The 13,668-nt window shown below is 40.5% G+C and overlaps 1 protein-coding gene across 8 annotated transcripts in view; it reads right to left on the bottom strand.

Annotated features, from left to right (window-relative positions):
* Positions 1 to 2,642: 2,642 nt before the first annotated feature.
* The window catches only part of LOC100334269 (receptor-type tyrosine-protein phosphatase mu), a 340,509-nt gene continuing 329,483 nt past the window's right edge, over positions 2,643 to 13,668 (bottom strand). For all 8 annotated transcript variants that reach the window (XM_073932228.1, XM_073932230.1, XM_073932232.1 and 5 more), the window contains 3 exons: positions 13,369 to 13,532; positions 7,419 to 7,554; positions 2,643 to 3,758 (listed from right to left, as the gene is read on the bottom strand). In XM_073932228.1, coding sequence (XP_073788329.1) covers positions 3,705 to 3,758; positions 7,419 to 7,554; positions 13,369 to 13,532 — 354 coding nt within the window. In that variant the 3' untranslated portion in view covers positions 2,643 to 3,704. The remainder of the gene's footprint in view (positions 3,759 to 7,418; positions 7,555 to 13,368; positions 13,533 to 13,668) is intronic.

The following is a 13,668-nucleotide window of genomic DNA, read 5'->3' as shown; positions in this document are numbered from 1 at the left end:
CTGTTTGGCCATAATGAGCAGTGTTACATCTGGAGGACAAAGGGGAAACACACAAGCCTAGAACACCATCCCAACTGTGCAGTATGGGGGCGGCAGCATCATGTTGTGGGGCTGTTCTGCTGCAGGAGGGACTGGTCCACTTCACAGCATAGATGGCATCATGAAGACAGAACATCATGGAGAAATACTGAAGCAACATCTCAACACATCAGCCAGGACATTACAACTCAGCCACAAATGGCTCTTCCAGACAGACCATGACCCTAAGCACACTGCCAAATGAGTTAACATGTGCTTTAAGGACAACAGAGTGAATGTTTTGCAGTGGCCATCACAAAGCCCTGATCTCAATCCTATAGAGAATGTGTGGGCGGAGCTGAAAAAGCTTGTGCGAGCAAGACAGCCTACAAATCTGACTCAGTTACAGCAATTCTGCAGGAGGAATGGGCCAAAACTCCTGCAAACTATTGTGAGAAGCTTAAGGAAGGAGAGCCAAAACATCTGATTTTAGTTATACAGTTTAAACGCAAAGCTAAAGAAATACCAAGGAAATGTGTGTAAATGTGTGTCTAGAAATTATGTAAAAATTCTCTCATTCTGGCGTTTAGCAAATGTAAATAATTTGGACTTAAAACAATAGTTGTGTTTCTTTTTTTACAGTTTGTAAATTTCAACTGTATATTTCTTAATTTTATTCCTCATTCAGGCCTGTATTTCTCTTCTCTTCTGACTTCCTCTGTAAAATGGATTATTAGTATTATTATCATTATTATTTTAATGGAGCTGAACTGCAGTGAACAGCTGTATATTTATTTATGAAAGATTAATAAACTGTAACTAATATTTTGCTCATTGTTAATGTGAGATTACTGCCAACATTTAGTAAATATAGATATAAACACTACATACACGCACGCACGCACGCACACACACACACACACGCACGCACGCACGCACGCACGCACGCACGCACACACACACAAACAATATATATACACAACACATACACACACATGTACACAACTTACAAAAGCACACACAAATATGCATACACTTATATACACACACATAAACTCCATCTACACACTCGTTCTTTCTCTCTCTCTCACACACGCTTGCTCTTTCCCTCTCTGGGCCGCTGCTGGTGTGTGTGTGTGTGTTATATTTAAGCAGTGTTAACCCTGTGGAATGTCAGACTCGGGCTCTGATTACAGACTCACTCTCGCACTGCTGTCCTCCTCACACACACACACATACACTTTATAACATACATAGACTTTGCATATATATCACTGTATATCACAGAGGTTTTTCTTTCCATTCGCCATGCGGTATCGAATTCCTTTAAAACATCCTGAATGAAAATCCGGCCCCTGGTCTAATACACCCTCTGGCTTGAGATACCCGCTTATGACTTATTAATAATGACTTATTATTTGGGTAGCACACATATCCTGAATGCCTTCAGCAAAATTCAAATGAGCCATTTTAAACTAGATTAATTCTGAGATTACAGTGAGATTAATCTAGATTTAAAAAATTATCTATATATATATATACAAGGTTATGCCACAGCCATATCACCCTGCAGCCCAAGAGCGCTCCCTCACTGAAGCTAAGCAGGGCTGGACCTGATCAGTGTCTGCATGGGAGACCACATGGGAACACTAGGCTGCTGTTGGCAGTGATGTTAGTGAGGCCAGCAGGGGGCGCTCAACCTGCGGTCTGTGTGAGTCCTAATGCCCCAGTATAGTGAAGGGGACACTATACTGTCAGTGAGCGGCGTCGTTCAGATGAGACCTTAAACCGAGCTCCTGACTCTCTGTGCTCATTAAGAATCCCATGGCACATGTGGTAAAGAGTAGGGGTGTAACCCTGGTGTCCTCCCTCCATCAGCCCTTCCGATCATGGCCTCCCAATCATCCCCATCCACTGAACTGGCTCCATCACAGTCTCTCCACTCCCTCTATAGCTGGTGTGTGGTTGTCCTGTGGCTGCCGGAGCATCGTCCCAGTGGATGCTGCACACTGGTGGTGGTGTAGAGAACCCCCCCCCCCCCCCCACATGATTGTGGAGCACTCTGGGTGTATGGCCATACACGATACATGCGCTATATAAATACACATTACATTACATCACAGGGTGAATCGGCCTTCAGCTACTAACAGCGCCCCCTGCTGCTGGAATCAGCTCCAACATTAGGCTCATTCACATCAGGACTGAACACACATCTGTTCAGCGGAGCCTTTACTGAATGAGCAGTGTGCTGCGGCACACACAGAGCACTCTCTTTCTGTTTATTATTTTAAAACCTGTTGAACACATTTACACCTGTTTTAACCACTTTTATTTCTTGTATTCCTGTTTATTGAAAGCACTTTGAACTGTCATCGTGTATGAGATCTGCTATGGAAATCAACCTGCCTTGCTGTGGCAGTGAGAGGCTGCTGATCAGACACGGTGAGCTTCAGCTCCACTAAATGCTGAGGGTTTTATTCAATGAGGATTCTTCAGCTCCAGTCAGGATCATTATGAAGGAGAATCTCCATATTCATATATATTTACTGAGGCATTACTGAAACAGAGCCGTGTGAAGCTCGTCTGCGAGATCTGATGTGAGGAACAGAGGAGGAGAGCAGCAGTGGTGTGTTGATCATACGCTATATTTGATCATGTACAATATGAACTCAACAATACAAGATGATTGTCCTGAATAAATATCACAGCACACCTCCGACAGCATATATATGTACAGTATCAACAAACCAGAGGCGAAGTACATCTGCAAACAATGAACAGGTGATGATGATGATGATGATGAAGAGTGGAGGAGAGCGGGAGGCTGGGGCTTCATTTAGGAGATTCTCATATGTTACACAATTTATTTTACACCACACACACACACACACACACACACACACACACACACACACACACACACACACTCTAGCTCTTTACACTGTCTCATTTCTGCAACAACCAATCAGGTGACACAGCCTCGTTAATATGCGGATGAGGCTCATAGTGGGTCATGAATATTCATAAAGAGGTGGCTCTTCTGCTGGATGTTGAGGAGTCGCTCTGATCTTCAGTTCATTCTTCATCTTCATCATCAGTGGACACACAACACTGAAGGTCTGAGTGAAGAGTGTGTGTGTGTGTGTGTCCAAACTCAACACAGTCTGGAGGAACGCATTATTACAAAGATTTACAAGCCGACTGTACACTCACACACACACACACATAGTTGCACGCAACCATTCACACTGACACATGCACACACACATACTTGCACGCGCACATACACACACGCAGACATGCACACATAGACAAATGCAAGAAGGTACATATACTTGCATGTGCACACACACACTCTTTCACACACTCACACACTTGCAAGCAAACAAACACAGACTCACACATTCACACACACCAAGACACTTGCACACACGCACACACACACAGACAGACATGCGCACACAGACACATGCAAGAATGTACACAAACTTGCATGCACTCACACACAAATGCATGCACACACACTCACACACACGCACACAATCACACACACACACTCACACATTCAGACACACAAAGACACTTGCATGCATACACACTTGCATGCATGCAAACATCTCCTGCACAAACACTCTCTCTTGAATACGCACACATACACACGCACACACGCAGAGCGTCAGTCCTTGTTAGCCTGAGTTCAGATATTCCAGAGCCACTTCATAGCAGAACTTGTACTGATCCTGCAGAAGAAGAACACACACACACACACACACACACACACACACACACACACACACACACACACACACACACACACACACACACACACACACACACACACACACACACACACACACACACACACACACACAACAACTCATCAGTTACAGTGTCGCAAGAGTGATTACAAGAGTGATTGAGAAGGTTTTGAGTGTGCAAAATAATCTAAGGGATCCCTAATCAATTAATCTGACCTGCATACAAATAAACAGATTCACTTATGTTTTTAAATATACATATCTGAGTGCCAAAAAGTCAATAAAAGTAAAAAAGTTCATTATTCAGAGTCAATAAAAGGAAACAATGATTTTTCCATCATTATTCAGAGTCCTCATCGAGCTCCCTCTAGTGGCAGAAAAACACAATACAAGCTCATGTGTTTATTTTTCCACAAGAGGGCGACAGAAACACACACCCTGCACACACATTAGCATGTTAATGATTGGACATTAAGTATTATTAAAATAGCAGAACTAATATTAATAAAATACTTCATAAAAAATATTATAGTAAATATAATAATTTACTTAATTACAGTTCTAAAGTACATCTTCTGCATGATCTCTGCATATTCTACAGCTTTTGATAACTATTAATAAGGAGCAAATTAAGGATTTATTGATGTAAACACAGGTTTACTAATAGAAAGAATTGAACCTTAAAGTGTGACATTATTTGTGGTTTTTTTTCTATTTAAAAAGTAGATAAGATGAATGAAATTAAACTTAGAACATTAATACAACAATAATGAGAACATTAGGGAAATGTTCTTGGTACATCAATATAAAGTGTACAGAATGTTTTAATAACATTTTAAATAACATTCTGAGAGAATTAATATGACATTAGACTGACACACTGTGCAGACGCTTTGATAAACATTATAAGCAAAAAATAATGTTAATACTTTGTAATTTTTCAATTTGAACACTAAAAACCTTCGACAATAACATTTTTATAACTTAATGAGAGTGTTAGGGAAATGTTCAGTAACATTAATATAATGTGTCCGCAGTGTTTTAATAACATTATAAATAACGTTCTGAGAACATTAATATAACATGAGACTGAAACACTATAAAAGTGTTGAACAACTATTATAACAACTAAAATTAACTAAAGTTAATACATCATCCAAAACTGGACATTTCGAGTGTTCTACGAACCTTCCACAATAAAGTTTTCAATAAATTACTTCAAATATAATGTGGATGTGTTATTATAATAATGTTTTAAATAATGGTCTGAGAACATTAACGTGTGTCAAAATTCCATAATTATGAGGCTGAAACGTTTTGAACAGCATTATTATAATAAAAACAAGACAAATATTAATGTAGCGTCTTCCACAGACGTTTTTATCAATCACTTTAAAGCATTAATATAATGTTGAAGTGTTGTTTTATTGATGTTTTAACATTCAGAGCACATTAATAAATCATGCGGCTGAAACTTTCTGAAAATATTGTGAATAACACTACAATAACCAAAAATAAAGCTAATACATCATCTAAAACATTTGACATTTTGAATGTTATGTAACTTACTATAAACACTAGAGAAATGTTCTTATAACATTCATACAATGTTTTAATTATGTTTTAAATAATGTTCCGAGAACATGAGACTGACACACTGTGAAAACGTTTTGAATAACATTAATATAATCAAAAAGAACATTAGTATATCATTAAAAGGGGCAATGCAGTAGGTAGTGCTGTCGCCTCACAGTAAGAAGGTCGCTGGTTTGAGCCTCGGCTCAGTTGGCGTTTCTGTGTGGAGTTTGCATGTTCTCCCTGCGTTCGTGTGGGTTTCCTCCAAGTGCTCCGGTTTCCCCCACAGTCCAAACACATGTGGTACAGGTGAAGTGGGTAGGCTAAATTGTCTGTAGTGTATGAGTGTGTATGTGTTTCCCAGAGATGGGTTGCGGCTGGAAGGGCATCCGCTGCATAAAAACGTGCTGGATAAGTTGGTGGTTCATTCCGCTGTGGCGACCCCGGAGTAATAAAGGGACTAAGCCGACAAGAAAATGAATGAATGAATGAATGAACATCATTAAAAAATTTAAATTTTAAACACTAGGAACCTTAAACAAAAACATTTTTATAACTTAATGAGACAGTTAGAGAAACGTTCAATGCCATTAATATAATGTGTCCGCAGTGTTTTAATAACATTATAAATAACGTTCTGAGAACATTAACATGACACTGAAACACTATAAAAAGTGTTGAACAACTATTATAACAACTAAATAAAATAAATAAAGTTATACATCATCCAAAACTGGACTCTATAAACCTTCCACAATGACGTTTCTATAAATTACTTTAAAACACTTTTATAATGTGGATGTATTGTTTTAATAACATTTTAATAATAATTTGATAAACATTCTGAGCACATTAATTTATCATGTGGCTGAAACATTATAGAAAATATTGTGAATAAGTACTATAAGCAATAATAAAGTTAATACATTGGCTGAAAAATGTGACATTTTGCTATAACTTATTATGAACATTAGAGAAACGTTCTTATAACATTAATACAATGTTTTAATAATGTTATGAGAACTTTTATATACATGAGAATGAATCACTGTGAAAACGTTTTGAATGATGATATTATAAGTAAAAAAACATTAATATATCATTAAAATATTAATGCAATGTTTAATAACATAAATAACGTTTTGAGAACATTAATGTAACACAAGACTGAATAATGTTAATAAAATAATGTCAAAAAATGTTAATAAAAACAACAACATTAATACATCGTCGTGGACATTTTGTGTGTTGAACCTTCCACAATGACGTTTTTATAACTTACAGACAACCTTATGATACATTCATTCATTCACTCTCCTTCAGCTTAGTCCCTTTATTAATCAGGGGTCGCCACAGTGGAATGAACCACCAACTATCCCAGCATATGTTTTACACAGTGGATGCCCTTTCAGCTACAAACCAGTACTGGGAAACATACACACTTATTGACACACACACTCATGGACTACAGCCAGTTTAGTTGATCAATCCGCGCCCGGAGGAAACCCACGCCAACACGGGGAGAACATGCTAACTCCACACAGACACACCAACTGACCCAGCCAGGACTCGAACCAGAGACCTTCTTGCTGTGAGCCCACAGTGCTAACCACTGAGCCCCCGTGATGCCCAACATTATGATATATCACATTAATGTAATGTGGTCGGAATGTTTTGATAACGTTTTAAAATAACATCTTGAGTACGTTAATATAAAATGAGACTGAAACTGTGTAAAAATGTTTCGAATAACGTTATTAAAATCCAAAAAATGACCGTATACAACACTGGACAGTCTAAGAGTGTATAAACAATAATAATATAACTCAATCATGTATTAAAATGCACAATTTTAAATATGGTGTGTTGATTCTCTTCATCTGGGTTAAGCTGCCTCCACACAGTCCACTTTGTAAAATTGGCTACAGACATGTCATTTAATCATTGGGAACGTTGAGAGAACGTTTTTACAACCTAAAAAAAAACTAAGACAGTGTTTGTAAGTTGTACCTCCGCACAGAATGAGTGTGTAACGTGTGTGTGTGTGTTTGCGAGGGCAGTGTGTACCAGCAGATCCACCATGTTGGGCTTGTTGTTGCGCAGAGTCTTCACAGCGTGAAAAACGTCGACGGATCGCTGATGACGCAACATCTCACTGACGATACTGATGGCGCAGAACGTCCCGCTGCGACCGCCGCCGTTCCTGATGCACAAAACACACACAAACACACTCATTTAAACACAACACAAACGTGAACGCACATTTCTGATCAGTGTTATTAGTGTTGAACACAGCTGTGCTGCTTCAGATTTTATATTTAATATTAACCGGGATACTTTAAAGGTGCAGTGTGTAAGTTTGACACCCAGTGGTTGAACTAGGTATTGCACACCTGGTTCAAAACACACGCAAGAGCAGGTTGCCAGATTGATGACACCAGCAGGAGCGAGTCTGACTATCGAGCCTAAATCAGCTGATTTAAGTTTTGTTCTAAATTAAAGTAATGGCACACGATAGAGGGAATATTTTCCATATTAAAAGGAGTACAATACCTCGAATTGATATATTAGAAACGGTTTCTCACAGCTGAACAACAGAACACTGACAATGATCAGCTCAGGTACAAGCAGTGGTGGAGAGAGTGCTGAAAATCATACTGCAGTAAAAGCACCATTACTTGCCTGAAAATGTAGAGCAGTAGAGTAAAAGCATCTGCTGTAAATATTACTCAAAAGTAGGAGTAAATTGAAGACCTTTCAAAAGAACTCAAGAGTACACTGTAAAAAATAAATCCGTAAAATTTACGGTAAAAGAACGGCAGCTGTGGTTGCCAGTACTTTACCGTTAAAAATATGGTACAAACCGTAAAAGTAATTTCTAACTTTTACAGTAAACTACTGTATTTTATTAATTTATAGAGGTAATATGTCTGCATTTTGAATGATCAACATCTACACATCTTTTGTTGCACAGTTAGACACGTTAGCACACCCACAGGCAGGTGGTGATGAGGAAGTTACATAATGAGCCAATGCTCATCACAATCAACTTTCCCCACAAGCAGAAAAGAGTATCAGCATATAGAAGGTGCTCAGTGTCATCCACACAGCTACTAAACACCAGTATGGTAACACGCTTAAAAGTCATGAAATAAACATTGTTTATCAACATTAGATGTATAAATCTCTAATGTACATTACTGATGGGGAAACAACTAAAAACATCCATAATAATGTCAACAAATGCATAAACAGTGATGTGCCATACAGGGAATTCTGGGAAAGTCAGTTTACGTTTTTTCCAAGTGTGCCGCAAGCCTACGTTTGAGTGAAGGTGTCGGCCGTTAGATCGCCCCCTGGGGGCTGGCTGCAGTACAAGTCATAAAGCCCGCCTCCTCCGTGTTAATGAGGGAGACTTGAGCCCAAATAAAAAAAAATATTACACTTGCAATAAAATGTCCCGAAAGACAGTTCTGGTGGATTAAGGCACTGGTTATTGTGCTGAAATAGGTGCAGATCTTCATTTTTGTGAACAGTTTGTTTTCAGCAGTAATTTAATGCTGGGCGTGTCATCGTGATTGACAGCTGTGATTGACAGTTTCTCAAAGCGCGGCGTCTGAGCTTCGGCAGGAGACTGAAGTAGACTGAAGTGTTATTATTGGATTTCTGTGTTATTTTACCATGACAAAATGAGTTCAGCAGTAAACTATAGTTTCTGACATACATGATCCTGGTGGAACACTGTTTATTCGCTAAGTTCAGGGCTTTTTTCGGGCTTTATTAGTTTGCTGATACACGCCTAGCCACCCAGATAGCAAAACACAGTTCCGGCTAGATTCTCGCCTGCCGGAGACTTATCTCTTAGAGCTCAGACTGACTAATGTTACCTCTGCTGGACCTACTCCGGATGCCTGGACTCACTACCCAATTCCAGTCCGAGTCAATCGAGCCAGATGCGGCGGCCGAGCGAGCAGGCGCTGCCGCATGCGAGCCGGAATCAGCCCGCGACGCCGCGAGTAGGTTATGCGCTGCGGCCTGGAGCTGGCGCGATTAAATATATCAAACCCTCATATTTGTTAACGTTATTACATCCATTTGTGTTGATATGACAGCAAACGCATGCTGAGCAGTTCGGGGGGCGTGGTTGATTTTACATAAAGCGTTTGATTGGAAGCTCGACTCCGCTCATTTTCACGGCTCCTCCTCTGGCTCCATCAGACAATCCTTCTGCGCATGTCTGGCTCCAATTTCAGCAGTCTTTTGCGACAGTTTGTGCCCGTCAAGCAGGCGTTTTGCGCTCAAGGCGTTCAATGGGAAAAAGGGCTGTCGCGTCGTCCATATTTTTTACAGTCATTGGTTTTTTCGCCGTGTATATTAAGGAAACATACTGTTAACCAGGTTACGGATTTGTACTGTAGCATTTTTACAGTTTCTTACCGTTGAAATCACGGCCATTTATTACAGTGTAGTGAGTAGTGATTATTACGCTGTGTAAATCTGGTGTGTTCACATGTTATTTGTGCATGTGTGTGTAAACGTAATATTCTGTAGTGCAGGGGTTCTCAACCTTTTTCACTTTGAGGCCCACCTTTTTTCCAATTTTTTTTGTCTAAAATGCTCATTTTAAAGCTTTATTTATTAGCAAAATATTTATTTTGCCTTTTATTATTCTCTTTTTTTCTACATTGTTTTAAATAAAAAACTTCAAAGATTGTGCATGTACGTATATACAGTTGAGGTCAGAATTATTCACCCCCTTGTTTATTTTTCCCTAATTTCTGTTTAACAGAGAGCAGATTTCTCCAACACATCTCTGATCATAACAGTGTTAATAACTCATCTCTAATAACTGATTTATTTCCTCTTCATCATGATGACAGTAAATAATATTAGACTAGATATTCTTCAAGACACTTCTATACAGCTTAAAGTGACATTTAAAGGCTTCACTAGGGTAATTAGGGGAACTAGGCAGGTTAGGGTAATTAGGCAAGTCATTGTATAGCGATGGTTTGTTCTGGAGACTATCGAGAAATAAAGGGGCGAATAATATTGACCTTAAAATGGTGTTTAAACAATTAAAAACTGCTTTTATTCTAGCCGAAATAAAACAAATCAGACTTTCTCCAGAAGAACAGACATTATCAGACATGCTGTGAACATTTCCTCAATCTGCTCTACATCATTTGGGAAATATTTAAAAAAGAAAAATAAATTCAAAGGGGGGTGAATAATTCTGACTTCAACTATAAATAATCAAAATATGTATTTTATTAAATTTTTTAAAACACAGCAGAGTATTTGGGCCTTTCCTTTAGTAAAGGAATCTGCCAGGACTACAGGATGGCAAAAAACCCTATTCTATTCTGTTCTGTTCTGTTCTGTTCTATTCTATTCATCTATTGATTGATGCCCATTAAAATAAACAACCCAGTCCTAATTGTAAAACACAATAAAACCCTCTAAATCTGATGAACACTTTGATCTGGAGGTGGTTGGGATTGTAGCTGGACATTATTGGAGTGGGCTGACAGGAACAGCTGTTCACTTACACACCACAGAGTCTGGCTAGATCCACCTGTACAGTTCAGACACCTCCTGTGCGTCAGGTATAAAACAATCGCAAGACGTTAGTTTGGACAACTTTGCGGATATTTTAAAGCGTTCACACAGAGAGCATGCATAGCCTAGTTTGTGAATCAACGGACTTGTGTTGTGCGACTGTGATACAGTGTGAGGCACTTGCGCGCTGATTATTATAACTCTAATCATTCATTCATTCATTTTCTTGTCGGCTTAGTCCCTTTATTAATCCGGGGTTGCCACAGTGGAATGAACCACCAACTTATCCAGCAAGTTTTTACCCAGCGGATGCCCTTCAAGCTGCAACCCATCTCTGGGAAACACACACACACTCATACATTACGGACAATTTAGCCTACCCAGTTCACCTGTACTGCATGTGTTTGGACTGTGGGGGAAACTGGAGCACCCGGAGGAAACCCACGCGAACGCAGGGAGAACATGCAAACTCCACACAGAAACGCCAACTGAGCCGAGGTTCGAACCAGCAACCTTCTTGCTGTGAGGCGGCAGCACTACCTACTGCGCCACTGCATCACCCCACTCTAATCATTGTTACCCAAACCTTGACGGTTTCGTGAAATGCCATTACTACTATCATTTTAATATGACATATTTAATAATGAAATCAAATAATTATAGAATAAAACTTAAGTTAATTTTAGTTAATCTCGCGGCCCACCTGCAGGATTGCTGAGACCCACTAGCTGAGAATCCCTGCTGTAGTAAACTGAGTTATTGCCCAGCGGCACACGACATTATAAGACATCAATATTAGGTTAGATTTAGGTGATGTCAGGTGACCAAAACTTAACGTCTAGCCAGCGTCCAGGGATAATGTGATTTTGATGTCCAATGACCTCAAATGACGTTGATATTTGATTGATTTTAGGTTGTTAGGAACCAAAATGGAACATCGGGCCAATTATGGTAACATCCATACAACGTCAAGCTGTAACATCATTACAGCTGAACATTACAAACACAACTGGCTAACCTGGCATTGGGCTGGTTAAATGAACAAAACAAAGACGTAACACACAGTCACAACAGACTTCAGCTAAACAAGAATGTTCACTGAGCATGCTTCTGCATATCTGCACACACACGATGCTGTTTTTATGCTGCAGAACAGTGCTTCTCAACCACATTCCTGGAGGACCACCAACAATCCATGTTTTGGATGTCTCTGTCTGTCACAGGCAGGTCTCTCAGGCTAGTGAGCTGATGATCTGAATCAGGTGTGTTTGGTGAAGGAGACACGGAAAATGTGCAGAGCTCCGGGAAGGTGGTTGAGAAACACTGCTTTAGAAGAGTCAAACACTTACAAACAGCAGCTGCAGAACACACATAAACACTCATTTAAACAACACAAACATGAACACAGGCAGCAGTTGTGAATCTGAGTGCTGAACACAGCTGTGCTGCGGCAGAGGGATACATTAACAAACGCACAACACTCGAATAAACACGCATTCTGCACTATTGCGTTATTTAAAGATGTTTATGCAATATACAACAGAGAAAAGAGGTTATTAAAGAAGAAAATAGAGAACTGTATTAATCTGTGTGTGTGTGTGTGTAGTGTGTGTGTTCGGCCACTAGATGTGAGTGTTTCTCTAGTGTTGATCAGATCACACACTCCGTCAGGCTCCTCAGATCTTCAGATCAATGAATGAAGCGCTAATGATTATTGATCTGTTGCCCTGCTGCGATCAGACGGGATTATGAGGAGATCCACACACACACTGATGAGCAGATGCTGTGTGTGTGTGTGTGTGTGTGTGAGGGGTTCAGACGGATCAGACAGACACCTGAATGGACCCTGACAATTGGGGCCACAGCCAACCCTGACAGTCTCTGTGTGTGTGTGTGTGTGTGTGTGTGTGGTTGGGGGGGGGGGGGTGTTTAGACGGATCAGACAGACACCTGAATGGACCCCGATAACAGGGGCCACAGCCGACCCTGACACTGAGTGTGTGTTTGTTTGTGTGTGTGTATGTGTGTGTGAGTGTGTTTCTCACAGGCAGTGTACAACGGTGCGTATCTCTCCTCCATCAAACTCCTCTGTGTGTGTGTGTGTTTGTGTGTGTGTGTGTGTGTATGTGTGTGGTTTGGGGGGAGGGGGGGGGGGGGTTGTGTTTAGACGGATCAGACAGACACCTGAATGGACCCCGATAACAGGGGCCACAGCCGACCCTGACACTGAGTGTGTGTTTGTTTGTGTGCGTGCATGTGTGCGTGTGTGTGTTTCTTACAGACAGTGTACAACGGTGCGTACCTCTCCTCCATCAAACTCCTCTGTGTGTGTGTGTGTGTGTGTGTGTGTGTTACTCACAGGCAGTGTACGACGGTGCGTCCCTCTCCTCCATCAAACTCCTGTGTGTGTGTGTGTGTGTGTGTGTGTGTGTGTGTGTGTGTGTGTGTTACTCACAGGCAGTGTACGACGGTGCGTCCCTCTCCTCCATCATACTCCTCCTGCCATTTGTCCACCTGATGGATGAGCTTGAGGAAGGAGCGTTTGGACACCGGTGTGTCGCGGTACATCGGCCAGCCCAGAAACTGGAACTGCTGGACCATCCGGTACCCGTCCTGCGGCTGCATGCACACACACGCACACACACACACACACACACGCACACACACGCACACACAAACACACACATTTTTTATTTACATCCACATTTTTTTAAGGATATAAATATATACATACACAGACACACACACACACATA

Source organism: Danio rerio, chromosome 2 (assembly GCF_049306965.1).
Source record: "Danio rerio strain Tuebingen ecotype United States chromosome 2, GRCz12tu, whole genome shotgun sequence".
NCBI classification, from domain to species: Eukaryota; Metazoa; Chordata; class Actinopteri; order Cypriniformes; family Danionidae; genus Danio; species Danio rerio.
The sequence above is the reverse complement of the archived record's forward strand: the minus strand, read 5'-3'. Positions and strand labels throughout refer to the sequence as shown.